The following is a 27516-nucleotide window of genomic DNA, read 5'->3' as shown; positions in this document are numbered from 1 at the left end:
ACCTCCCCGTTGTCGTTGGACTCCAAGTACCTCTCTATACTTCCTCGGACCCGCTTGCTCACCTCCTCGTCCGCCAACAGCCCCACCTCCAAGCGCCACAGCGGGCGCTGGTCCCTCTCCTCCCCCATCTCCAAGTCCACCCAAATGGATATTGCCGAATACTCAGTATCCTCTACTCTCGCTATCAGCGCCCTACTCAAAACAAAAAAGTCGATTCGGGAATAATCCTTATGGACATGTGAGAAGAATGAAAATACCCTATCCCCCGGCCTTGCAAATCTCCAAGGGTCCACCCCTCCCATCTGGTCCATAAACCCCCTCAGCACTCTAGCCGCCGCCGGCTTCCTACCCTTCCTAGACCTGGAGAGATCCAGTGCCGGATCCAGCACCGTGTTAAAGTCTCCCCCCATTATCAGGCCCCTCACTTCCAAGTCTGGGATCCGACCCAACATACGCCGCATTAAACCCGCATCGTCCCAGTTCAGGGCATACACATTGACCAGTACCACCCTCTCTCCCTGCAACTTACCACTTACCATTATGTACCTACCGCCATTATCTGCCACAATGCTCGACGCCTCGAATGACACCACCTTTCCCACCAAGATCGCCACCCCTCGATTTTTGGCATCCAGCCCCGAGTGAAACACCTGACCTACCCACCCTTTCCTCGGTCTTACCTGGTCTACCACCTTCAGGTGTGTCTCCTGGAGCATAACCACATCCGCCTTGAGCCCCTTCAGTTGCGGGAACACGTGGGCCCGCTTAACCGGCCCATTCAGTCCCCTTACATTCCAGGTTATCAGCCGGATCAGGGGGCTACCCGCCCCCGTCCCCCGCCGACTAGCCATGACCCCCTCCTCGGCCAGCCACGCGCCCGCACCCCACACCCGGCCCGTTTCCCTCAGCGGCATACCCCCGTCTCAACCTCCCCCACTCGCTCCAGCTCCTCCTTGATCATAGCAGCAGCAACTCGATTCCGCCACCCCCCCTCCCCCCCCACGGCTAGGACCCATCCTAGCTGATTTACTCCCCCCATTGCACTTCCGCAAGTCAGCTGACTCCTGCTGACCCCGGCCACTCCCACCTCTCCTTCGACTCCTCCCATTGTGTGACACACCCTCCTCTCCCGTTCCCCATCCATAGGCTCTCCCTCCTCCCCCTTCCGTTCTAAGCACGGGAAACAACCCTCGCTTCCCCGCCCCGGCCCCGCCCCCTCCAGTCTTCAGCGCGGGAAAAAGCCCGCGCTTTCCACCTACCCGGCCCCGCCACCTCTGACACAGCTCCTTTTACAGGCCCACTCCCCTCACCCCCGACTCGGGCCTCCCCCTCCCCCGCGGGGCCCCATCTCACCGCCGGCCACCACCCCTGTTCCGTTTACCTACCCCCCCTCCAAGAGCCCCCCCAACCGACCCAACCAAAACCGTGCCCAACCCGCCCCAGCCACCCTCACCAACCCGAAAGAGAAAAACACAGAGAAAAAGAAACCCAGAGCAATACAAAGGCCTCCCCCCTCGAGAAAAATAAATAAATAAACATAACATATCAACCGCAGTCCCCAATCGCCCATCCCGACCCTCAATCTGTGTCCAACTTCTCGGCCTGAACAAAGGCGCACACCTCCTCCGGAGACTCAAAATAATGGTGCCGGTCCTTGTAGGTGACCCACAGTCGCGCCGGCTGCAATATGCCAAACTTTACCCCCTTCCTGTGCAGCACCGCCTTTGCTCGATTGTACCCGGCCCTCCTCTTCGCCACCTCTGCACTCCAGTCCTGGTTTATTTGAACCTCCGTGTTCTCCCACCTGCTGCTCCTCTCCTTCTTGGCCCACCTGAGCACACACTCCCGATCGACGAACCGATGGAACCGCACCAGCACCGCCCGCGGAGGCTCGTTAGCCTTGGGCCTCCTTGCCAGCACTCTATGGGCCCCTTCCAGCTCCAGGGGCCCCTGGAAGGACCCCGCTCCCATCAGCGAGTTCAACATGGTGACCACATAGGCCCCCACGTCCGGCCCCTCCAGCCCCTCCGGGAGGCCCAGAATCCGCAGATTCTTCCGCCTCGACTGATTCTCCATCCCCTCGACTGACCTCATTAACACTACACCCCGTACGCTTCATCCGATGCCGGTGCTTATGCAGTTACATTGTATACCTTGTGTTGCCCTATTATGTATTTTCTTTTATTCCCTTTTCTTCCCATGTACTTAATGATCTGTTGAGCTGCTCGCAGAAAAATACTTTTCACTGTACCTCGGTACACGTGACAATAAACAAATCCAATCCAATCCAATCCATTGCTGTCGCCGCCTTCAACACCGCTATTCCCACCCACCATTGGTCTTTGCTGATTTCTGGGAAACCTTCGCCCTTTAACTTTTTTTCAAAACCACTTCCAAATTTTGTGGCAAAAATATTCCCCACACTGGGCCAGCGAGGCCGGGCATACAGCAGGGCCCGAATTCCCCAGCCGTTCTCTGGCAGCAGGATTCTCTGGCCCCGCCGGCAGTGTACTCATGCCCATGGGTTTCCTAGCATCGTGGGGTGGCTTCAATGTGTTCTCATTGACAGCAGCGGGAACAGAGAATCCCACCACCAGCAAGCAGCACACCACATCTCGCCGCCGAGAAACACATGGCTGGGGACTGGAGAATCCTGCCCCAGATGTTTCCCAACTAATCAGATTGTGGCATCAAACAGCTGTGTTGGCTGGTCTGAGGCACAAATTCCAATTTTGGATCGCACAGGTCCACTCAATGTATATGGGCCTGATCTAACCAAATGGAAACAGTCTGTTAGCAAGCATGTTTAGCCATGTGTTTCCTGGTGTTTGCAGTGTTGAGAGCCATCCGGTTAGATACGGGCATCAGCGGGAAAGGCACACCCAAGGCCATACTCAGCCCCTGAGTTTTCTGCACTGATGAGTTTCACTCGCCGGAGCCCCTCAGTGCAGCGAGAGATCTCTCAATGTCACCCCTGAACCTCCTCCAACCCTAACTCACTATAAGGGGGTGGGGGTTCTCTCCAACCCCCCCCCAACTTCTCTCATCCATGCAGTGCACCCCTATCCCAATCACTGCCACGGAAAAAATGCTAGCTTAACACCTGGGCACCTTGGGAGTGTCAGGCTGGCACCCAGGTGGCAGTGCCAGGCCACCCTGCCCAGAGGGCATGCACCTGGGGGCCTCCAATCCCCTGAGAAACTCCCACGAGTGCTGTTCCGTCTGGTCCCCGTTTGTGGAGACCAGTACTGAACAGTGCTCGCCCGAGGTCTCCAAGGCGAAGGGGATAGATCCAAACACCTTGGTTACCTCAGGGAGCTGCCTAACTCAGGGAGTGAGACTAGATGCCTTGCTCTAATATGCAGATTTTCCAAAACATGATCCCGCTCACAATGGGCGGGCTTCACATTGCGATATCCCGTGAGATCACGTTAGATCTCACGAGGCGTAGCGAGCCGGGTCGATCCCGGGAGTGGGACTGGCAGTAACCGGTCATGTTGCACTGTGGTGTGCTGCTTTTTGGGTGTAGTATGGCTGGTAGATTGTGCCCTATGTTTACCACTCACCAAAAATCACACATACGGTCGCAAAAGGGAACTTTCCATGTGCCCTATTTAAAAAGCCAGATAAAGTTGCAAGTAAGGTGATTGAGACGAACATCTGTAATTGGGAAATTTGTGTAAAAAGCGAGTTGTATTTTTGGAAGTGTTATGGTGAGGGTATTCGGCAGAGGGTATTGCTGCATCCTCACAGGATTTGGTGACCTGTTCACACACAAGCTGCAGCAGGTGCGGGAGCTGCCTCTGGGTCTGTAGAACTACAGGTAGATGGAGCTGAGGCTGCGGAGAGGGAAAGCTTTGTGCCGTACCCTCTGCCAAGTTGAAACCAGGCTCCTCAATGCCCCTCGATAGTGGTGGCAGACGGCTGTCTGGTGGGTCTGCCAATTTAAAAAATAAATTTAAAGTGGCCAATTCTATTTTTTTTTTTCCAATTAACAGGCAATTCACCTACCTGCACATCTTAGGGTTGTGGGGGTGGGACCCGCGCAGACACAAGTAGAATGTGCAAACTCCACGAGGACAGTGACGCGGGGCTGGGATCGAACCCGGATCCTCGGCGCCATGAGGCTGCGGTGCGGAACAGTGCGTCACCGTGCCGCCCCAAGGTCTGCCAATCTACCCAATATCTCAGTTCGCATCCTTATGAGGCTTCTCCTGAAAGGAGTCCGTTGTAGCTGGCACATGTTTTATCCTTTTCCCCTGGCATACCTGCAGCACACACAGGCTTGGTGACGTATCACATGCACAAACCTGTAGCAGTTCGAAGGTATGAGCAGCGTTTGTCACTGAGCTGTTGGCTGTGGGTATCAGATCAATTCACTTTATCATTACCGTGCTGCTGCTCTTTATCTTCCTCTTGGGATGCAGTGGCGGGTTGGGTGTCGAAAAACAAAAAATCAGGAGAGGGAAGTTGGGGTGACGAAAAGAGATGGGTTGGAAAGGAAGAGGTCCATGGTGATGGTCTCTGTAGTTTCCTCAACATGCCAGAAAGTGGGATCAGTATGAGGTGGAATACAGAAGGAACACGAAGCACCACCAAACCGTTATTCTGAACATTCTCAGCAATGCCAAATGACACAGACTCTATCATTTCCAGCACCATGAAACTCGGAATCATCTCCTCCCTAGAGCTTAGCAAATGCAGCAGTCCTTTTGCTCTGTTCCCTCCTAATGTGTGCCATCTGGTCCTGAAAGAATGTGACTGATTGCATTGCCTGTATTTAGTGATGCGGAGCGACACCAACACGGCGGGTTCAATTCTCATCCCGGCTGAGGCTATTCATGAAGGCCCTGCCTTCTCATCCTCGTCCCTCGCCTGAGGTGTGGTGACCCTCAGGTTAAATCACCACCAGTCAGCTCTCCAAAGTGGAGAGTAGCCCAATGATCCTCTGGGACTGTGGCAACATTTACATTAGTAGTGTGACTTCCACAACTGGTGTTATGTGGAATCAACAGGAGCTGCCTGTGAGGCTGGCAGCACTGGCAGCTGTGTGATGGTGAAGTGGAATATCTGAATGCTAGGCCTGAGCCTTGAATGCTAACCACTTGGGTTGGGTGAGTGATGGCTTGGCACATTGAGAAGTGAGGATGCTGAGGTGGGTAGGAAGATGTGTTGTGAAGATGCATTCACAAAATCTTGACCAATCAGTTAAATTCTTGCAGCACTGTTGCCAGGTCCTGAGGTTCAGATTCGGGGCACGGACCTCCCTGGTCACTCATTTCCTTCAGAGGGTGAACCTTTGAGGCCTACTGGTCTCCCATAGACACCTGACCCCTCTCCTCCTGCCATAGAACATAGAACATTACAGCGCAGTACAGGCCCTTCGGCCCTCGATGTTGCGTCGACCTGTGAAACCACTCTAAAGCCCATCTACACTATTCCCTTATCGTCCATATGTCTATCCAATGACAATTTGAATGCCCTTAGTGTTGGCGAGTCCACTACTGTTGCAGGCAGGGCATTCCACGCCCTTACTACTCTCTGAGTAAAGAAACTACCTCTGACATCTGTCTTATAGCTATCTCCCCTCAATTTAAAGCTATGTCCCCTCGTGCTAGACATCACCATCCGAGGAAGAAGGCTCTCACTGTCCACCCTATCCAATCCTCTGATCATCTTGTATGCCTCAATTAAATAACCTCTTAACCTTCTTCTCTCTAACGAAAACAGCCTCAAGTCCCTCAGCCTTTCCTTATAAGGTCTTCCCTCCATACCAGGCAACATTCTGGTAAATCTCCTCTGCACCCTTTCCAATGCTTCCACATCCTTCCTATAATGCGGCGACCAGAATTGCACGCAATACTCCAAATGCAGCCGCACCAGAGTTTTGTACAGCTGCAACATGACCTCATGGGTCCGAAACGCAATCCCTCTACCAATAAATGCTAACACACTGTACGCTTTCTTAACAACTCTCTCAACCTGGGTGGCAACTTTCAGGGATCTATGTACATGGACACCGAGATCTCTCTGCTCATCCACACTGCCAAGAATCTTACCATTAGCCCAGTATTCTGTCTTCCTGTTATTCCTTCCAAAATGAATCACCTCACAATTTTCTACATTAAACTTCATTTGCCACATCTCAGCCCAGCGCTGCAGCTTATCTATGTCCCTCTGTAACTTGTAATATCCTTCCGCACTGTCCACAACTCCACCAACGTTAGTGTCATCTGCAAATTTACTCACCCATCCTTCTACGCCCTCCTCCAGGTCATTTATAAAAATGACAAACAGCAGTGGCCCCAAAACAGATCCTTGTGGTACACCACTAGTAACTGGACTCCAGTCTGAACATTTCCCATCAACCACCACCCTTTGTCTTCTTCCAGCTAGCCAATTTTTGATTCAAACTGCTAAATCACCCTGAATCCCATGCCTCTGCATTTTCTGCAGTAGCCTACCATGGGAACGTTATCAAACGCTTTACTGAAATCCATATACACCACATCAACTGCTTTACCCTCATCCACCTGTTTGGTCACCTTCTGAAAGAACTCAATAAGGTTTGTGAGGCACAACCTACCCTTCACAAAACCGTGTTGACTATCTCTAATCAAATTATTCCTTTCCAGATGATTATAAACCTTTCCAAGATTTTACCCTCAACAGAAGTAAGGCTCACTGGTCTATAGTTACTGGGGTTGTCTCTACTCCCCTTCTTGAACAAGAGGACAACATTTGCTATCCTCCAGTCTTCTGGCACTATTCCTGCAGACAAAGATGACTTAAAGATCAAAGCCAAAGGCTCAGCAATCTCCTCCCTAGCTTCCCAGAGAATCCTAGGATAAATCCCATCCGGCCCAGGGGACTTATCTATTTTCACACTTTCCAGAATTGCTAACACCTCCTCCTTATGAACCTCAAGCCCTTCTAGTCTAGTAGCCTGAATCTCAGTATTCTCCTCGACAACATTGTCTTTTTCCTGTGTGAATACTGACGAAAAATATTCATTTAGCACCTCTCCTATCTCCTCGGACTCCAAGCACAACGTCCCACTACTGTCCTTGACTGGCCCTACTCTTACCCTAGTCATTCGTTTATTCCTGACATACCTATAGAAAGCTTCGGGTTATCCTTGATCCTACCTGCCAAAGACTTCTCATGTCCCCTCCTGGCTCTTCTTAGCTCTGTCTTTAGGTCCTTCCTAGCTAACTTGTAACTCTTGAGCGCCCTAACTGAACCTTCATGTCTCATCTTTACATAAGCTTCCTTCTTCCTCTTGACAAGTGTTTTGACTGCTTTAGTAAACCACGGTTCCCTTGCTCGACCACTTCCTCCCTGCCTGACAGGTACATACTTATCAAGGACACGCAGTAGCTGTTCCTTGAACAAGCTCCACATTTCCATTGTGCCCATCCCCTGCAGTTTTCCTCTCCATCCGATGCATCCTAAGTCTTGCCTCATCGCATCATAATTGCCTTTCCCCCAGATATAACTCTCACTCTCGCCCTGCGGTATATACCTATCCCTTTCCATCACGCAAGTAAACGTAATCGAATTGTAGTCACTATCACCAAAGTGCTCACCTACCTCCAAGTCTAACACCTGTCCTGGTTCATTACCCAGTACCAAATCCAATATGGCCTCGCCTCTCGTTGGCCTATCTACATACTGTCTCAGGAAACCCTCCTGCACACATTGGACAAAAGCGGACCCATCTAAAGTACTCAAACTGTAGCGTTTCCAGTCAATATTTGAAAAGTTAAAGTCCCCCATAACAACTACCCTCTTGCTTTCGCTCCTATCCAGAATCATCTTTGCAATCCTTTCCTCTACATCTCTGGAACTTTTCGGAGGCCTATAGAAAACCCCTAACAGGGTGACCTCTCCTTTCCTGTTTCTAACCTCAGCCCATACTACCTCAGTAGACGAGTCCTCATCAAACGTCCTTTCTGCCACCGTAATACTGTCCTTGACTGACAAAGCCACCACTCCCCCTCTTTTACCACCTTCCCTGCGCTTACTGAAATATCTAAAGCCCGGCACCTGCAACAACCATTCCTGTCCCTGCTCTATCCATGGGCGAGATTCTCTGACCACCCGCCGGGTCGGAGAATCGCCGGGAACTGGCGTGAATCCCGCCCCCGCCACCACCGGATACTCGGCGGGGGCGGGAATCGCGGCGCGCCGGTTGGCGGGCCACCCCCCGCGACTCTCCGGCCCGGATGGGCCGAAGTCCCGCCGCTAAAATGCCTGTCCCGCTGGCGTAGATTAAACCACCTACCTTAGCGGCGGGCCAAGGCGGCGTGGGCGGGCTCTGGGGTCCTGGGGGGGGGCGCGGGGCGATCTGGCCCCAGGGGGGTGCCCCCACGGTGGCCTGGCCCGCGATCGGGGCCCATCGATCCGTGGGCGGGCCTGTGCCATGGGGGCACTCTTTCCCTTCCGCCTTCGCCATGGTCTCCACCATGGCAGAGGCGGAAGAGACTCTCTCCACTGCGCATGCGCGGGAATGCCGTCAGTGGCCGCTAACGCTCCCGCGCATGCGCCGCCCGGAGATGTCATATCCGCGCCAGCTGGCGGTGTACCAAAGGCCTTTTCCGCCAGCTGGCGGGGTGGAAATTCGTCTGGCGCCGACCTAGCCCCTTAAGGTTGGGGCTCGGCCCCCAAAGATGCGGAACATTCCGCACCTTTGGGGCGGCGCGATGCCCGACTGATTTGCGCCGTTTTGGGCGCAAGTCGGCGGACATCGCGCTGTTTCTGGAGAATTTCGCCCCATGTCTCCGAAATGGCCACAACATCGAAGTCCCAGGTACCAACCCATGCCGCAAGTTCACCCACCTTATTCCGGGATGCTCCTGGCATTGAAGAAGACACATTAAAACCACCTTCCTGCCTGCCAGTACACTCCTGTACTTTGAAACCTTACTCATGACCTCACTACTCTCAACCTCCTGTATACTGGAGCTACAATTCAGGTTCCCAAGCCCCTGCTGAACTAGTTTAAACCCTCCCGAAGAGCATTAGCAAATCTCCCCCCCAGGATTTTGGTACCCCTCTGGTCCAGGTGTAGACCATCCCGTTTGTAGAGGTCCCACCGACCCTAGAATGAGCCCCAACTGTCCAGAAATCTGAAACCCTCCCTCCTGCACCATCCCTGTATCCACGTGTTCAACTCCTCTCTCTCCCTATTCCTCGTCTCGCTATCACGTGGCACAGATAACAACCCAGAGATAATAACTTTGTTTGTCCTAGATCTAAGTTTCCACCCTAGCTCCCTGAATTCCTGCCTTACATTCCTATCCCTTTTCCTACCCATGTGGTTGGTACCTATGTGGACCACGACTTGAGGCTGCTCCCCCTCCTCCTTAAGGATCCCGAAAACACGATCCGAGACATTATCTGAGCTACATTAACCCTTAGCCAGGGAAGGAGCAGTAATGATGTAAATGAGCTCAATGTACACAGACTGAGTGTTGTGGTAGGAGTTAAGGGGGAGTTTCTGATTCTGATTGCTATCTGAGGATCTCCGCTGAAGTGCATACAATTGTAAACAGGTCAAAGCAAGGGCCAACATTGCTCCTCTTTGCAACCACATAACCTGCCAACATCCACTGTCTGAACTCACACATAAGGAGTAGCAATGTGGATGGTGCCAGAAGATTCTTGTAACACATGTGCAGTCAATTGGAAACATGTAAACAATCACATTAAGCTCAAACCACAAAGTCGTGACCGTTTTCCAATTTCTGCACTTACTAAAAATTGTGGCCAGGATTTTATGGCCCCTCCCACCAGGTGGGATATTTTGGTCGCTTTAAACTGAATGGAGCTGTAAAACCCTGGCCTAAGTGTATAATTTTGATCCATCTGTGCTCCTTTTGAAAATGCTTTTCTCTACTTTATTCAGATTCGTATATTCCTGTATATGTAATTGTGCCACTGGCGGTTGCGATTTTAATTGCCGCTGTTATTTATTTCAGGTAAGGGTCCAGCATTTTTAAAGTTTTAATTGATGTAAATTTTTATCTCACTGAAAACAAATTGCATTTTACAGGTGAGATTTTGTGTGCCATCTAAATGTAACATGAATTGTTGTAATGCTCCTGCGAAGCATCCCACTGTAAAGCATTAACTAGTTGCTTTGGAGATTTATGAAGTGCACAGTGAAAGCAATTTGCTCAGTGTTCTGCAAATCATTTTCTAATAGCTCTGCAGTAGTGACAAAGGAGTTTAGTATTTCTTTCAACACCATCGGGCAATCTTCTGCACTTGCAGATCAAAAAAAAAACACGGACCTTTTATTTCAAATCGATCAGCATTTCATTTAAAATTCAACAAAACATGCAGTCACTGCCATGTTACTCCCCATTGCAAAAAGGAAGATACTGCAAATGCTGGAAGTCTGGCAAAGCTGTGGAGAGAGAAACACGAGTTTACTTTTCAGAACAATGACCTTTCATTTGTCAGAAAGTTCACCACCCTGCAAAGTTACAGAAGAGTTTTATCTTTCAAGTCCGGTCTGGATGAATGTCGTGGAGTGGGGTGAGGTGATGGCGGAACTTCCTTCTCAATTTTATCAGTGGGAGCTTATCCATGAGCTGCCGTCAGGTTTGCCGTCAGCTAACATAATCAAACGATTGGCAGCTAAGCATTACCAGCAGGAGCTGACGGCCTTGTAAAATGGGCATTCGTGGGCCTTTTCAATATTCAAATTTGCTTAATTCCTTCTGGCGGGAAACCCGTCAGAAAGTGGTCCCGACAGGACCATGTTGGGAAGTCCATCTAAACCTGCTCTCCTGAATTTTACCTGCCTGCCCCACCCCACCCCACCCTGTGAACCCTTCCTCTGGGGGCATAAAATTCTCTTTCTTGTTTCTCTCTCCAGAGATGCTGTCTGGTCTATTGGTTATGTCCAGCATTTTTGTTTTTATTTCACGTTGTTCCCTCATCATGGCAAATGCAAAAAATGTTCCTGCCAGAAATTTAAAAATTTGTCCAACAAAACAATTTAGCCGTCAGTTGAAACCGCTCTTAAAACCAATTTGTTATGAAGTAAATCCATGAGTGGACAATAACCCTAACAAAGCAGAATCTAATGTCCTCACTTAAGGCTATAAAGAGACCTTCTTTAAATCATCAACAGACAGAACATTTATATTAAACTGTCGGCAAAAAATGAACAGGGCTCCAGAAGAGACAATACCAGGAAAGATAAACAACAGCTTAGTCAATGAGGTGGATTTTAAAGAAAAGGTGAGGGGGAGATGGGTTTAGGCAAGGAATTGAGTGGAGTAGCTGTCGTAGAGCTGGCAGGCAGTTACAAAGACAGCGAGTGACAAGGCTGGGAAGGGATTTAAAGAGAGGAATGCGAATGTTATATTTGAGGCACTGGGGGAAACAAGAGCCAAAATAGGTTGGCAAGGACAGGGGAGATCATTTGGGATAGAATAATATATAAGCGCAGTCTTAGATGAGTTGAAACTCACAGATTGTGAAGTGTTGAAGGCCATTCATGAAAGTATTCGAGTAGCTGAACCTGAGGTTGACAAAGGTCTAGACCAGGGTTTCAGCAGATGATGGACTGAAGTTGGATTGAATGTTTTACCGAAGAATATCAATCTATTTTCCTTTCAGCTCATAAACAATGCCACTCTCCTTGCTACCACCTCGTGCAACACCAGTTTCACTTTACAAAGTGGCAGATATGGGCTGCTCCACTTGTCATGTGGCAATATTTTGTGTCTTCAAAATTGGCTTTCCTTTGCTTTCTCCTTTTTTAAATATAAATTTAGAGTGCCCAATTCATTTTTTCCAATTAAGCGGCAATGTAGCGTGGCCAATCTACCTACCCTGCACATCTTTGGGTTGTGGGGTGAAACCCACGCCAACATGGGGAGAATGTGCAAACTCCTCACGGACAGTGACCCAGAGCTGGGATCAAACCTAGGACCTCGGCGCCATGAGGCAGCAGTGCTAACCACTGTGTCACCGTGCTGCCCCTTTCCTTTGCTTTCTCAGCGCTCTGCCTCTTCAGCATTGCCAAAGGCTGTCAGTGGGTTAAACTAGTTTTTTTAGCATTTCCCAAAGGCTACAACAATCCACAACGTCACCCCCAAAACTACCCCTGGAGCCATTTTAATAATGAGATGACCCTACACAGCCAATCAATACATTGCACAAAACTACACCCAGATCACAGCATCTAGACCCCAGCCTCGCTGACAGGATGCTTTGCGAGGCATATTGAGCGGAGGGCTTTTTCACTTGCATTGTGACAAAAATAAGCTTGCACAGCTTTCCCACAGTAGTACTGTTGCTGCACATTCCCTGTGCTTTGTAGTTTTTTTTTGGGGGGGGGGTTGCATCTGTTTATGTGTCTGAACAAAAAAAAAAAAACCACACTGGAAAGAACCTCCATCTTTATTCAGGCTGCTGACAACCAATCAAAGGGGGGATCAAAACCTCCACTAGTCAATAGGTGGAGCAGTTCATGTAGCCACACAGGAAGGCAGCTACAGAATAGGAAATGCAAGAATTGCCCAACCCACTAATTCAAATGTTGATGCTGCTGATAAGCTCTCAGGAGAGTACACTGAAAGAGTCTGGAGGAACCTAGCTTTTACAACACCGCGAGGGCAGAAATACAGTGTACGTAGCTTCCCAGAAATCCAGGCTGGGTCTTGTTTCTTTCACAACAGTAGCTTCAGTTTTAACACAGCTAGTTCTAAGCTACTTGTGCTGACTTGCTTCCTCTCTCTACTCATTTACGTATTTCCTTTTCTTCAGGTTCTACTCACATAGGCCTAACGGCCAAATTTCAAACTTTCTTTCTCACGCCTGGATCTTAAAACAAGCAGGTTACTCCTGCCAAACTGCTATCACCTTTCTACTTGTATGTCAATCGTACCATTTACATTTGCTAACTTCCTGAAAGATATTTCTACTCTAATATATGCTTTTAAATCATGTGATAATATTGGAAGTTCTATACCCAGCTACCGCATCATAAGGTTTAAGTTTAACATGCTTTTAAATACAAATTTATAGAATGTGCGACAAAGTAATTTGTGTTAAGCCTGGCTCTCAAAGCAAAGGCTTTATGTGAAATTAAGAAACATGCAGTACCTGGAAGTTTATTACCTGCACAAATGCTTTTATTTCATGTTTATCTTAAAGATTGAGAAGAAGGAAAAAGGAGGTTGTCATTGGGGGAGAGAAGAAGATTCCAAATGGTATTTTAGAAGAACAAGGTAACTTGAGTTTGTTTGTGCTGGAAATTTTAAATAAAAAAACTTGAAATTCTGCAAACACACAGCAGGCTTATCAGCATCTGAACAGGAAAAAAAGATGGGTTCCTATTTTAGTGGAAGGTCTTTTGAAAATCGGCTTTTTCAGTTCTGATGAAGCACCATCAACCAAAATGGTAACCCTTTTTGCATCTATGTCTACATGTATGCTAGCTGATCTGTACTTTTCCAGTATTTTCTGTCCTTATTTGAAGTGATTTTGTATCTGTGAGGTCTGATTTGAACACTTTAAAATCTAGATATAGAACACGTAACAAGGATACAATCTGAATTGCACCTAACTGGGCTTCTGTAGGTTATGTTGTATAAAGCTCATGAGCTGTAAAACCACGGGCAAGTGGCTTATGATCATACTCCACAACGATTCGTACATTTCCTGGTCTTGCAGGTTAATCGAACAAACCACATGAATCAGATGCAAATAATTTGCATACAAATTGTATTACTTTGTTAATTGCATTCAGTTTCGAAACGTGCGTCTGAGAAACTTAAAAAAGATCATGACTCGTAATTCATGAGTTTTAACTGCTTCACACAGAAAAAGGGTGAATTTTGTGCATTGTGATCCAGACATTAACTCTGACATGTAAAGCTCTATTTTTTTCGTTTTTTTCCCAATGTGATTAATGCAAAATTGCTCATAGCAGACTTTTTGTAATAGCTATATTTCATCTAATAGATGTCAGTGAATATACTGTATAAATGTGGCCTGGATCATCTTAGCACTCTATTACGTACTTTATGGACTTGTGACAAAAATTAAACCTTTCAGAGAAAAAGATGATGAAATCATCATATCTATAATAATGAAATCTTTCCTTTTACTTCTTTGTTCTGTCTCTTGGGGAAGATCATAAAAGTCTAATTTACACTACCAAGCTCAGATTCATTCTTCATGCTCTTTTGATGGCAAAAATTAACTATCTCACTAAATTAGGAATTCTGTGAAGAGCCCGCTTTTACAGTTAAGGTTGTAATATTAATTAGATGTTGATAGGGATGAGCTCCGAAATCATTTCGACCTGATTTTGACCTCTCTGATTGTTCCTGAATTTTCTATGTTTTGATCTATTCAGACAGCACATATCGGCAGATTAAATAAATGCAGTTACAGCATTTTTTATTCCTTCCCTTCATGTTCAAATTTACTTGACACTCTTTCCCAAGCCATCCAATAGTTCCCCAGCTAGACAATCAGTGCCTCTGCCTCTGGCACTCACACCTTGATCTCTAAGAGTCAAGTGTGGACAGCTTGGGACATGACCTGCTAGACCCCCTGGCCTCTGCTTTCATTCTCCATAGGCACAGCATAAATTAAAGCTCACTGTATGTGGATCTGCTTCATGTGAACCACATTGCATGTTGAACTGCCAGCACAGCATGCTGACTTAGCATCAATTATGGTAGAACTAATTTCCTACAAATCTATTTGCTTAGATTCAGATATCTTTTTGTTTAAATTGATTTGCTGAAGTATGTCATAAGGATGGTTGTGATGTAGGCAAATCTCTTTCTAACTTGGATAATTAAACAATAACCAGTCGTATTTTATCTAAGGATTTTATTTATTTGTAACTTTAGTCCATGGTACGGTCGGACTCCACTGTTCAGACTATACATGTCAACTGATTAATTAGTCAAGCACGGAGCATTTTACCTTTCTTACTCTTACTTCACATCAAGCTGTGCTGATGTGAAAGAGGAGACTCTGTTTTCCTAATTTTCTATCTTCCTTCTCCGTTCCTTTCCCAAAGGTGTTAAGTCTGGTTGGAATGGGATTGCATGGGAGCAGGCACACTGGTACCTTACATTCAAGGTGTTCTCCCTGCATGAGATGCGATTATGAGCTTTGGATGATGGGTTGAGGGCTTTGGTACGAAGTTTGATTATCCAACACTCTTACCTCTGCTCTTCCCAGCAGCAATCAGATGCAGAGATCAGGAGAAGGATTTTCTTTTCCCCTCCTGTAGGCCAGAGGCACATAGATCAATTGAAGCAGCCAGACGAGACATTCTAACTTGGGATAGACTAGGAATTTAATCTGAGACTCACTGGTTAGAATGGCTCAGCTCCAAACATGGTGATGACTTTGTCCGCTGAGCTTGTCAGGAGTACTAAAATTGAATGACTTTAACAGGGATCGCTCTGGATGTGAGATGAGCACCCTCATGCAAACAGGAGAATTGCATGGATCATCACTTCATTTAAAACACAGTGTACAGAGATTGAGAATTCTGCAAAAGGGAGTGTGTGTGTGTCCATGAAGTGATTAAAAAGGATGGAATTCTGAACTTGGGTCTGGTGTGGAATTTTTATTTATTTTGGAATCCAATTGGAACCATTGGGCGTGATTTACCACACATGTCCCACCGGAATGGTGATGGGACACGGGATCTAACAAAATCTTGTGAGATGTTGAACCTGATCCTGGAATCTGCTGGCCTCGCCGAGGAGACGCCAGCTGGGTGCCGATTAGTACTGGTCCCCACAGGGAACAGTCATACCGGCACTTGGAGAGGGGTGGGGGTGGGATCTCCCAGGTGATCGGAGGCCCTCTCTGTGCCAGCATGGCACCCTGGCAATGGCACTGTGGCACCCTGGCAGTGCCACCTGGGTAACAGCCTGGCACTGTCAGGTTGGCAGTGCCTGGGTGGCTATTGCCCATGTTGGGAATCAGACCCGGGGGTGCCCTACCCATGTGAGATGGGGTGTGGGGCGCTCGAGGATCCCCCCAACAGATGAGATAGAGCTTTGGGAGAGTCAGGGGGAGTCAAAGCTCCTCAGTGGAGGAAATGCAGCTGTGTGTGGTCTTTGCAGGGTGTACACCATCGAGCCTGAAAGTACCGTTAGATAGCAGGGTCACTCCCGGCGCTACATGTGCCAGGAAGGAGCCCTCTAATCCCGCCCAGAATGGACTCTTTTTCTTTGGTTAGATCACGTCCATTGTTTGTCTAGAAAATATGGCACATGCTGCTCGGTTTCAACCATCAAGGTATATGATGTAAAAATCTGATTCAGTGTGCAGTCAAACCTATGCTATGAACATTTGGAGGGGCACAAAGCCAGAAAAAAATTATCCCTAATGGGTTATTGATTCTTTTTAATGAACTCTTTAATCGATTTCTGATCAAGCAGAGCAACAGACAGTAATGCTACTCACCAGATCTCCCACGGTTTCGAAGAGGTATCCTCCTATTCCAGTAGAAGCTTTGGAACATGAAGTTCAGAAACGCTCAGCTGATGAAGGCAAACTATTTCGGGAGGAATTCAATGTGAGTTTTCGACTTTCTGTAATCTGATCCCATGGCAACATGAAGGAAGTGAAAACTTGGTGAGCTTGGTGCTGTTCTGGAATTCAGTTAAGCATAAAGAGATCTCTATATTTGCACAACATACTTCCTTAGTTGGCAGGAAGTTGGATAAGTTTCCAAACAGTTGATCTGCCACATAGGATAATATTTGCACTGTAGTTGTACGAAGTGCACAGTTTAATTACATTTGCAAGTGGCTGCGTAGGATTCTGCAGCAAAACATTTTCAAGAGCAAATTCTTGTCCACCAAGGGTGACAGTATATTGTATCAGTATTCCAAAGCGCTGTCATGAAGATTAGGATGTGAGTTGGTGGCCGCATTTTTTCATGTGTTAAGTTCCTGATCATTTTGTCAGAGTGAGCGCCAAGTGAAGTTGACATATTTCTCTAAAGGTTTGATACTGACTGAATGAACTTAGGTTACTCGCACGTCTCCAATTAGCCAACTGGGGGTCACTGTAGGCAGAGACATCGGAATGAGTAGGCCGCACACCCTCAAAAAATAATGAAGAGAATTGGAAAAACACCATTCAATATTAATTAATTTTTCTAAGAAAATAATTTCCTGTTAATTGAGAACTTGTCTCTTAAGTTTCATATCCACATTCTCCGAGATAAGAGACAGTAGCTCCAATATAGGAATTAGGCAATTCAGCCCTTCGAACCTGCTCAGATCAGCTCATGGCTGATCTCTTCCTGGTCTCAAATCCACCTTCCTACCTGATCCCCATATCACTTTAACCTGTTTTTTAATCAGAAATATATCCATCTCCTTCCTGAAACCATTTAATGATTCAGATTCCACCGAAATACGGGACAGCGAGTTCCACAAATTTACCATCCTCGGTGAGAAGTAGTTCCTCCTCAGCTCAGTTCTAAATCTACCACCACTCAATCTATATCCGTGATCTCTCGTTCTAGATTGCCCCACAAGGGGGGAACATTTGGACTACGTTTACTTTGTCAATCCCTTTTTAGTATTTTGTATACCTCGACCAGATCCCCCCTCATCCTTCTAAACTCCAGCGAGTATAAGCCCAAACTATTTAATCCCTCCTCATACATTAACCCTTTCATCACAAATCAATCTGGTGAACCTCCTCTGAACTGCCTCAAATGCCACTACAACCTCCCTCAAATAAGACCAAAACTATACACAATACTAGACAATATCAGACCATGCTTCCTTTATCTGGGCATTACACAGATATGGGTACACTGCAACAGGAGTGGGAACAGCTACAGGCCTCAAAGTGTTCTGGCTGTTGTTGGTGAATAGCAGTCAGATGTAGCCAATGCTGAAGATTTAGTAGGTCCCTGCTAAGAAGAAGGTGAGACATATTTTTGGCCCTCTTTACTTTGTTATTGGTTGGCCATTGACCTCTAATCTGAGAGGATTCCAGAGGGGAGGCCCATCACCAACTTCTTGGAGAAATCATTAGAAATGTGTGACCTTGACTCGGGAAAATGAAATTGTGGGGAGGAAGTTTGGGACAGATCCTCCTACCTCATTTTATGGACACCTGTTGCAAGTGTCAGCCCAGGTTCATCCATTTGTGGAATCCCGGAGAATGACAGAGCAAATAAAAAAAAGGAAATATATGAGGGGCAAGATTCTCTCCTAACCGGTGGGGCGGGCCGTACCAGCGCCGAGGAGTGGCGTGACCCACTCCGGCGTCTGGCCACCCGGAAGGTGTGGAATCATCCTCACCTTCAGGGGCTAGGCCGGCGCCGGTGGGGTTGGCGCCACGCCAGCCGGCGCCGAAGGGCCTCCGCCGGCCGCCGCGAGTTGGCGCATGCACAGGAGCGCCAGCGTTTGCTGGCGTCATCCCAGCGCATGCGCGGGGGGGTTCTTCTCCGCGCCGGCCATGGCGGACCGTTACACCGGCCGGCGCGGAGGGAAAGAGTGCACAGGCCCGCCCGCGGATCGGTGGTCCCTGATTGCGAGCTAGGCCACCGTGGGGCCCACCCCCGGGGCCAGATCCCCCTGCGCCTCCCCGAGGACTCTGCAGGCCACCGGCAAAGCCAGGTCCTGCCGGTACGGGACCCACTGAAAACGGGCGACCACTCGGCCCATCGTGGGCAGGAGAATCGCCGGGGGAGGACCGCTGCCAACGGCCCCCGAACGGTGCGTCGCGATTCCCGCCCCTGCCGAAAAACTGCCGCCGGAGAGTCCAGCAGCCGGCGTCGGGGCGGGATTTACGCCGCCCCTCGGCAATTCTCCAGCCCGGCGGGGGCGGAGAATCCCGCCCGAGATGACATGAGTTTCCATTCCTTATTCCTCTGTAGCTCTCTCTTTCTCCTTCTCTCCGGGATCGCAACCAACCCGATCGAGGCACAAATTCAAGATGTGGCAGACAGGGCCTCAGAAGTTAGGTCCGCCCATGCCCCTATTAAGCCCCTTAAGTGGCTACTTAATGGCCTTTTCCCATCCTGCCTCAATTTTTAGGTTGATGGACATCGGTTGCATCAGGGTGCCAGATAGAAAAGGTTAACAATCTCGATCTCTGGTGGGAATGGGGTCCCTTGAGATCTTGAGCATCCTCCTCGCAGGGACCTGGGAGCCCCAGTCCTCCCTGGCCTACCCCCCAACAATTTTAATTCTGTCCTCGTGGATGGGTTTTGAGCAAGTTGATTCATGAGCAGTGAGTCAACACATCAAAGCCCCTGGGCCACAATCCCCTTTGCGCATGGATCCAGTAGTTTTCTCTATGCTCATGATCCTGAAGCGTGTGAAGCTACTGCTCCTAACTTGACTGCTAATTGTTCATTTGTTTTTGCTGTTCACTGATATTTGTAACAATTCATTTCATCAAGCAACTGAATTAAAAAGTGACATAATTTAATAGTGATTGTAAGATTTCCCGGCCATAAAAGTGCCATTACCAGGTCCAATAAAGGGAAAATTGGTTATTGTTCAAAATGTGCAAAATGGAGTAGAAAGCAATCACTGATTAAAAAAACTTACCTTCTCAGCTACTTTAGGGAGGTTAGGCTGGTCTTGGCTCCCTAAAATCCCAGTGCCCCCACATAAGTGCCTGTTCCTTCCGTTTGAAAGTGATCAGGGGCGTCATTCTCCGCCGGCGGGAGTCTCCGTTTTGCCGGCGCCCGGGGGCTTCCCGACGGCATGGGGCTGCCCCACAATGGGAAACCCCATTGACCGGCCGGTGTAACGGAGCATCCGGCGGGTCGGGGCAGAAATGTGGCGGGGCGGGATGGAGAATTTCGCTCCAGGTGTACAGGATTTTGGATGGAGTCACACAAGGGGTGAAACTTTTAACAGTATAATCCCCACACCAAACATTTGTAGCTGACAAAATAACCTTGACAAGTTCACTGACGTTCATTCAGAACTGAGAGTACAGAGAGAATCACACCTTGGCATTTTGCAGCATTAAAAGTGTAACTGGCTTCTTGCTTTACCATTAATTTTAGTTAACACTTAGCAGCGTCACTGCACAATTCTAATAATCTTTGCCTGGCTTGCCACAGTCTCTGCCAATTGGAACATCAGTCGGATGCTGTGAAGCAGCAAATAAAGAGGAGAACAAGGACAAAAATCGATATCCCAACATCCTGCCAGGTAAAGACATCGCCTTAGTTGCTCTCATGGATTTCCATTTCCTTGGGTAAAGTTTTGTGCTGTCATGCATCCTGTCTAATTCCATTTGAAACTTATATTGTGAAGGAATAGAGCATGTATATGCGATGTGGACAAGGCTTATATTGGTATATGTTTTTAATTGTTTCATGGTACCAGCAGAAATGGCCAGTAATGATATCTTGTGCTGGTGAAATTTACATTTGTATTTAAGGTTAATTTGCAGCAATGACTATTAAGACCCAACTTAGAGTTTGAAACCGAGCACCTTTGATGGCATAATTGTACTGTAAATTAGATGAACCTCCTGATAGCAGTAACACAGAGGATGCTAGACTGTCTTTCACTGTATGTTTGCACCAACGTTTTGAGATAACAGGCAGACTACATAAGCGGAAAATGAGTTGTGCTTTTGAATTCATTTTGTGCACTAGCGGTTGATTTTGTCGGTGCTGATCATGTACGCGGGCAGATTCCGTAGTACCAATAGGCAAGTAAATTATTGGAAATAATTCTGGCTCACATCAAGGAGGCTGTTGATAAGAATTTTGTATTTGCAAAAGTAATAGTCGATGGAGGTATTAAATCATGAATTTCTTTGTGCAGTAACTGTGAGAGGAAAATGCATTAATTGCATCATTCACACTTTCAAGCCTAGTGCTTTCATGTCTATTGCCAGGTTTCTATTGATTAGAGGGTTAACCATTTATGCTATTACTGAACATAACAAAGAACAAAGAAAAGTACAGCACAGGAACAGGCCCTTCGGCCCTCCAAGCCCGTGCCGACCATGCTGCCCGACTAAACTACAATCTTCTACACTTCCTGGGTCCGTATCCTTCTATTCCCATCCTATTCATATATTTGTCAAGATGCCCCTTAAATGTCCCTATCGTCCCTGCTTCCACTACCTCCTCCGGTAGCGAGTTCCAGGCACCCACTACCCTCTGCGTAAAAAACTTGCCTCGTACATCTACTTTAAACCTTGCCCCTCTCACCTTAAACCTATGCCCCCTAGTAATTGACCCCTCTACCCTGGGGAAAAGCCTCTGACTATCCACTCTGTCTATGCCCCTCATAATTTTATATACCTCTATCAGGTCTCCCCTCAACCTCCTTCGTTCCAGTGAGAACAAACCGAGTTTATTCAATCGCTCCTCATAGCTAATGCCCTCCATACCAGGCAACATTCTGGTAAATCTCTTCTGCACCCTCTCTAAAGCCTCCACATCCTTCTGGTAGTGTGGCGACCAGAATTGAACACTATACTCCAAGTGTGGCCTAACTAAGGTTCTATACAGCTGCAACATGACTTGCCAATTCTTATACTCAATGCCCCGGCCAATGAAGGCAAGCATGCCGTATGCCTTCTTGACTACCTTCTCCACCTGTGTTGCTCCTTTCAATGACCTGTGGACCTGTACTCCTAGATCTCTTTGACTTTTAATACTCTTGAGGGTTCTACCATTCACTGTATATTCCCTACCTGCATTAGACCTTCCAAAATGCATTACCTCACATTTGTCCAGATTAAACTCCATCTGCCATCTCTCTGCCCAAGTCTCCAGACAATTTAAATCCTGCTGTATCCTCCGACAGTCCTCATCGCTATCCGCAATTCCACCAACCTTTGTGTCCAAAACATTTTCCTCCAAAACATTTATATATACTACAAACAGCAAAGGTCCCAGTACTGATCCCTGCGGAACACCACTAGTCACAGCCCTCCAATCAGAAAAGCATCCTTCCATTGCTACTCTCTGCCTTCTATGACCTAGCCAGTTCTGTATCCACCTTGCCAGCTCACCCCTGATCCCGTGTGACTTCATCTTTTGTACTAGTCTACCATGAGGGACCTTGTCAAAGGCCTTACTGAAATCCATATAGACAACATCCACTGCCCTACCTGCATCAATCATCTTTGTGACCTCCTTGAAAAACTCTATCAAGTTAGTGAGACACGAGCTCCCCTTCACAAAACCATGCTGCTTCTCACTAATACGTCCATTTGCTTCCAAATGGGAGTAGATCCTGTCTCGAAGAATTCTCTCCAGTAATTTCCCTACCACCGACGTAAGGCTCACCGCTTGCTACCCTTCTTAAACAGAGGAACAACATTGGCTATTCTCCAGTCCTCCGGGACATCACCTGAAGACGGTGAGGATCCAAAGATTTCTGTCAAGGCTTCAGCAATTTCCTCTCTAGCCTCCTTCGGTATTCTGGGGTAGATCCCATCAGGCCCTGGGGACTTATCTACCTTAATATTTTTCAAGACGCCCAACACCTCATCTTGTTGGATCTCAATGTGACCCAGGCTATCTACACCCCCTTCTCCAGACTCAACATCCACCAATTCCTTCTCTTTGGTGAATAGATGTTGGTGAACATCAATGCAGGCCCGCAACCTTTTCCCTCCCATTTGGGACAGGAGCCATAAATTATATAGTTTATGCTTTTCACACATTCATTACTTTGCAATGCAGGAGAAAAGTATGTGGCAGGATTCTCTGTTGGCTGACGCTGAAATCGCGAAACGCGATTGGGCGGAAAATCGGTTCCAATTGCGGTAGGCACCAATTTCATGGCAAATCATGATTCCCTGTCACCTCGACAGGGGCGCCAATGAGTTCGGGAACGTACATACAGAGTAAGCACCATTTGCATGTCATTAGTGGGCCTGACCCAGTATTCTCCGGGGCCTTGCGATTCTCCTCCTCCGATGGGCCAAGTTCCCGATGGCGCAGTTCACGTGTGAAACTGGCATTGTGGCTGCTGAGGGAGAGAGGTAGGATATGGAGAGGAGCGACCGTGGGCTGCCGGGTCGGACACTGGCCGGGCTCGCTGGGGTGGGGTTGATGGGGGAACAGGCTGAGGGACCAGGGAGACTCCCCACAGGACATTACCGCACCCTGATAGGCAGCCATCTTGCTGCGCACTCACTGACCACCCATGCTGGCCTCTGGTTCTGCAGTGTGACACCACCAACCATATGGGCGGCGCCCCCCCCCCACCTATGGGGCCAGGGGTTGCGGGAATTAGGGGGGGAGGGACATGCGGGGGCGGTTCCCGCAGTGCCAACCGAGGCCACCCCCTGCAGACAATGGATATAGGAATTGAACCAGCAATGGTGGCCTTCCTGCTGGTCACCGCAGCACTGGGGGATGCCCTGCGGCTGCGGGATGCCCTGCGGCTGTACGAGTAGGCTCTGCTCAAGGAGGAGGAAGCTGCAGCAGTAGAGTGGTCAACAGAGTGGCAGGAGGCAGACGCCCAGAATGGAGAACCGTCTGTCCAACAGGCCGCGGAGGTACCTCATGAGGCCTCGTGTACTGGCACAGTCTGTTATTCGAGGACCTGCCACAACGGGCACATCATCGAAGACTCCGGTTGAGTAGAGAGACTGTGCGACATGTCTGCCAGATGGCACCGCGGGGGAATGGGGAAGGACACCCACTCTCGGTGGCCGTCAAGGTGACAGTGTCCTGAACGTTTACACCACGGGGTCCTTCCAGGCGCCAAGTGGCAGCATGGTAGCACAGTGGTTAGCACAGTTGCTTCACAGCTCCAGTGTCCCAGGTTCAATTCCTGGCTTGGATCACTGTGCAGAGTTTGCACCTTCTCCCTGTGTCTGTGTGGGTTTCCTCCGCGTGCTCCCGTTTCCTCCCACAGTCCAAAGATGTGCAGGTTAGGTGGATTGGCCATGCTAAATTGCCCGTAGTGTCCAAAAGAGGTTAGCTAGGGTTACAGGGATAGGCTGGAGGTGTGGGGATAGGGTGGAGGTAGGGTGCTCTTTCCAAGTGCCGGTGCAGTCTCGATGGGCCAAATGGCCTCCTTCTGTACTGTACATTCTATGATTCTATGAGTGGGGACCTGTCAGGAATCTCACAAAGCTCGGTGAACAGGTGCATCCATGTCATCACGGAGGCCCTATACCCATGCGGATCAGTACATCCATTTCAATGTGGACCAATCCCAACAGGATGCCCAGGCAGTGGGGTTCGACAGGATAGCCCGGGTCCAGGGGGTAATCGACGGGGTGTATGTCCCCTTCGGGCATCTGTGGACAACAGGCTGTAGTACACAAGCCGAAAGGGTTCCAGTCGATGAACGTGCAGCTGATTACTACGCCACAGCCTCCATTTCATTTTGCAGAGAATAGATTTATACTTTTAGCTTATTTTTTGCCAGAATAATGTTAAACTTTATTGACTTGTAAACTTTCTTCCAGGTGACAATTACAGAGTGACTTTGACAGCTATAGACGGGGTGCCGGGCTCCGATTACATTAATGCCTCATACGTTGATGTAGGTACTCACTCTTTTTATTAAACCAGTTGCAACTCTAATCAGAATATTGGCAAACAATTTCTGTGCAAAAGATGTAAAGAAAAGTAACAAATGATGTGTGTGTGTATACATATGTATATATGGCGAGCTACAGTAACTTAATTACAATTACTAAATTTTCCCCTTAGGGTTTTCAAGTGAAGAATAAGTTCATAGCAGCTCAAGGTAAGTGACTGTTACATTACCTGTTATTTATTCTTTGTGTTATTCACTGATAGAAGATGTAATCTGATAGTAATAAATGTCAGATGATTTGTAATAATTGCTCTCAGTAACATGGCCAGATAAACATAATGGATTTAATATTTGGCACTATAATCTCCTCCATTCATTCGGAATCAGTATTATAATTTTGCTTGTTTTTCTCTCAATACAAATTTCACTATAGGGTGGCATTAATGTAAAGATGCCATTACAGATTAATAGCTGCTCACACTGTTAGTAAGCCATCAGATGGCCACTAAAGTCCTTTGCCATTTGTGTTCATATAAATATATATAACAACATTATAAATCTAGAACTTTGGAACAAATGGAGGCAGAAGTGTTACTTTGATTAACAAAAATGATTCAAATGAGCATCATTACAAGGACTAACTTCTAGCATTGGCAGGCACTGTAGTAGTCCAAGAAGGTGAATGCCCACCACCTTCTGAATGGCAATTAAAGGTAGACAATAAATGCTGCCCTTGCCAGCGAAGCCCATGTCCCATGAAATATTTTTTTGAACTCCCCCGAAGACTGGATATAAAGGCAACACCTCAGGAATTGGAATGTTTTGTCCTCGCGCTACTCTGAAGGCTTTTTCCAGGTTTCATCTGATGTAGAATTTGTACTGAATTTATCTCTGCAAGCAGAAGTCTAATGAATTTCTGAGATTAATTCATTAATCATTAATTCAGTCTTGGTCAGACTTGTTCAGTCCCTATTATTTTGAGCACTCGTACTGGAGTTTTAGACAATCGAATAGACGAGCTGATGCTGATTTTAGCAGTCTCTAATTGAAGCTATGGAGGAATCTACACTTAGCTCTATCGTTACCATTTGTTTAGTATAGAGTGTACACATTAGATAAAAAACTAAACTTTGGGGTCTCCAAAGTGTTCAGTGTTCATTACTCCTGTAGTTTCACCAATTCAGAATTATCCAATTTAGCAGAGCTAAATCACCTTTACCCGAGAGAGATCCTCATTTCCTACCCTGCCCCAGGAGGATAATCACTCAGTTGATTCTCCTGTCAAGCCCATGTTTGAATCCATGCTTAAGTGGGCAAAATGTGCCAGGTGTTCCTCACTAGTGACATGGTGAGAGTACAACTCACATTGATATGTTCTGATACATTGGCACTATTCTCCTAAATGCAGAATATACACCCATCGTATCCTATGAATGGTGGCTCCACCAACTGGAGAATTAGAGGCCGCAATCTACGACCTCTTGTGAGATTAACCGGCCTTGTCGTGGATCTCGCAAGGTGTCGCAATCCGGAATCCACCCACAATCTTCGCCGAGGCCACAAAATGAAACGGAGTCCTGTATAATAGCAGGGTCATTCTCAGCATTGCCAGCGGCTAAAAGCACTCAACGCGGGACTCTGTTCCATTTCTGTTAAATCGTGCCCAGAGTTTCATCGGTAGCCATTTGTCTCTCTGCACCTCCCTAGCATCGCCATAAGCCCTGGGCTGTAAACCCTAGATCAGTGTTTTTCAAACTTTTTCTTCTGGGACCACTTTTGCCAACTGGCCAACTTTCGGGACCCACGCCGATCGACCTGCAGGACCCACACCGGCCGACCTTCGGGACCCATGCCACATTTGCTTACCCAGTCTATCCTGAATCAACGCAGTGTTTGGGACACTAAAGTTTTCTTGCCCCAGGAAAGGGAGGGGAAGATGAATTCTCTAGTTTTCCTGTTCTTAATCACTGTCCAGTAGCCCCTGGTGGATTGAATTTGTATCAGCATTGAGTGAGGACAGGATAATTGAGCTAACCGGCCCCCCAGAATGCCAAGTACCTGAATTTAAAACAGACATTATTGGAAATATTCAGCAGATCAGGCAGTACCTGATAGCTGTGATGGGAGTCCCTCAACCTGAAACGTTGAGCCATTTCTTTTTTACCATTGAACATCGAAACGCAGCTCAAAACTAAGTTGAAGAGAAAGTAAAAGGCGTATCCTTTTTCAAACATCCTCTTTCTCAGCGACATGGTGTCTTCCATATTCTAAATGTTGTATTTTTATTTAAAACAATATTAGTATCTAGTTAACAACACCACAAAACAGATTACATTGCAGAACACTTTTGCACTGCATCTGCAAAAGTGCAAAAACTTGTGGGCACATTATTCACAATCCACTCCAGCAGATATTTCACATGTACTTTACTTATTAAACATGAATGTCTCAACAAGTGAAGAATAGTCTGTGTGAGCTCTCCCTGTGCAATATGCATGTTCCATCAGCCCAAAAATTAAATATTAGATTGTTTGGAGCAAGAGAAACAAAAATATTTGTGTCAATAGATGTCCTTTTAACTATTTTGCAAATTCCAAGTCTTGAAACCACTGAGATTTATGTTATCTGGACTGAGTTGTGTGATTGAATACACACGCATTTACTGACTCTAAATCAGCACAAGTGGGCAGGCAATTGATTAAAATAGAGAGAGGGGACTGACAGTTTTCATAGTCGGTGGTGTGGAGGGGTTAAAAAAAATATATGCAGAGTCCTGAAACAGTCTGAATCCCATTTGCAGATCTTTCGAACAGTCCCAATGCTCACTTATATTCTGCAATTAGAACCGAATTTCGGATGGTGCCATATAAATTTGCCTCCGAGCCAATGTGCAATTTCACCTTGATCATTTAGTGAGAGTAGGTGACTCCCTCCCTTTGTCAATAGTCAGATAAATTTATTAGCTACGATATTTATGCTCTTGCCAATCCTACCC

At 47.4% G+C, this 27516-nt stretch overlaps 1 protein-coding gene across 11 annotated transcripts in view; it reads left to right on the top strand.

Moving 5' to 3' along the window:
• The window catches only part of ptprea (protein tyrosine phosphatase receptor type Ea), a 452659-nt gene that overhangs the window by 374789 nt on the left and 50354 nt on the right, over positions 1–27516 (top strand). For 6 of the 11 annotated variants that reach the window (XM_072479190.1, XM_072479192.1, XM_072479189.1 and 3 more), the window contains 6 exons: positions 9911–9983; positions 13180–13253; positions 16443–16582; positions 20114–20204; positions 24448–24524; positions 24695–24731. In XM_072479190.1, coding sequence (XP_072335291.1) covers positions 9911–9983; positions 13180–13253; positions 16443–16582; positions 20114–20204; positions 24448–24524; positions 24695–24731 — 492 coding nt within the window. Of the gene's footprint in view, positions 1–9910; positions 9984–12567; positions 12652–12738; positions 12896–13179; positions 13254–16442; positions 16583–20113; positions 20205–24447; positions 24525–24694; positions 24732–27516 lie in introns of those variants that run through there. The other 5 variants (XM_072479196.1, XM_072479198.1, XM_072479197.1 and 2 more) reach the window with 5 other exon arrangements.

This window comes from Scyliorhinus torazame, chromosome 16 (assembly GCF_047496885.1).
Source record: "Scyliorhinus torazame isolate Kashiwa2021f chromosome 16, sScyTor2.1, whole genome shotgun sequence".
NCBI lineage: Eukaryota > Metazoa > Chordata > Chondrichthyes > Carcharhiniformes > Scyliorhinidae > Scyliorhinus > Scyliorhinus torazame.
Note: the sequence above shows the minus strand (reverse complement) of the source record. Positions and strands in the feature narration are given on the sequence as shown.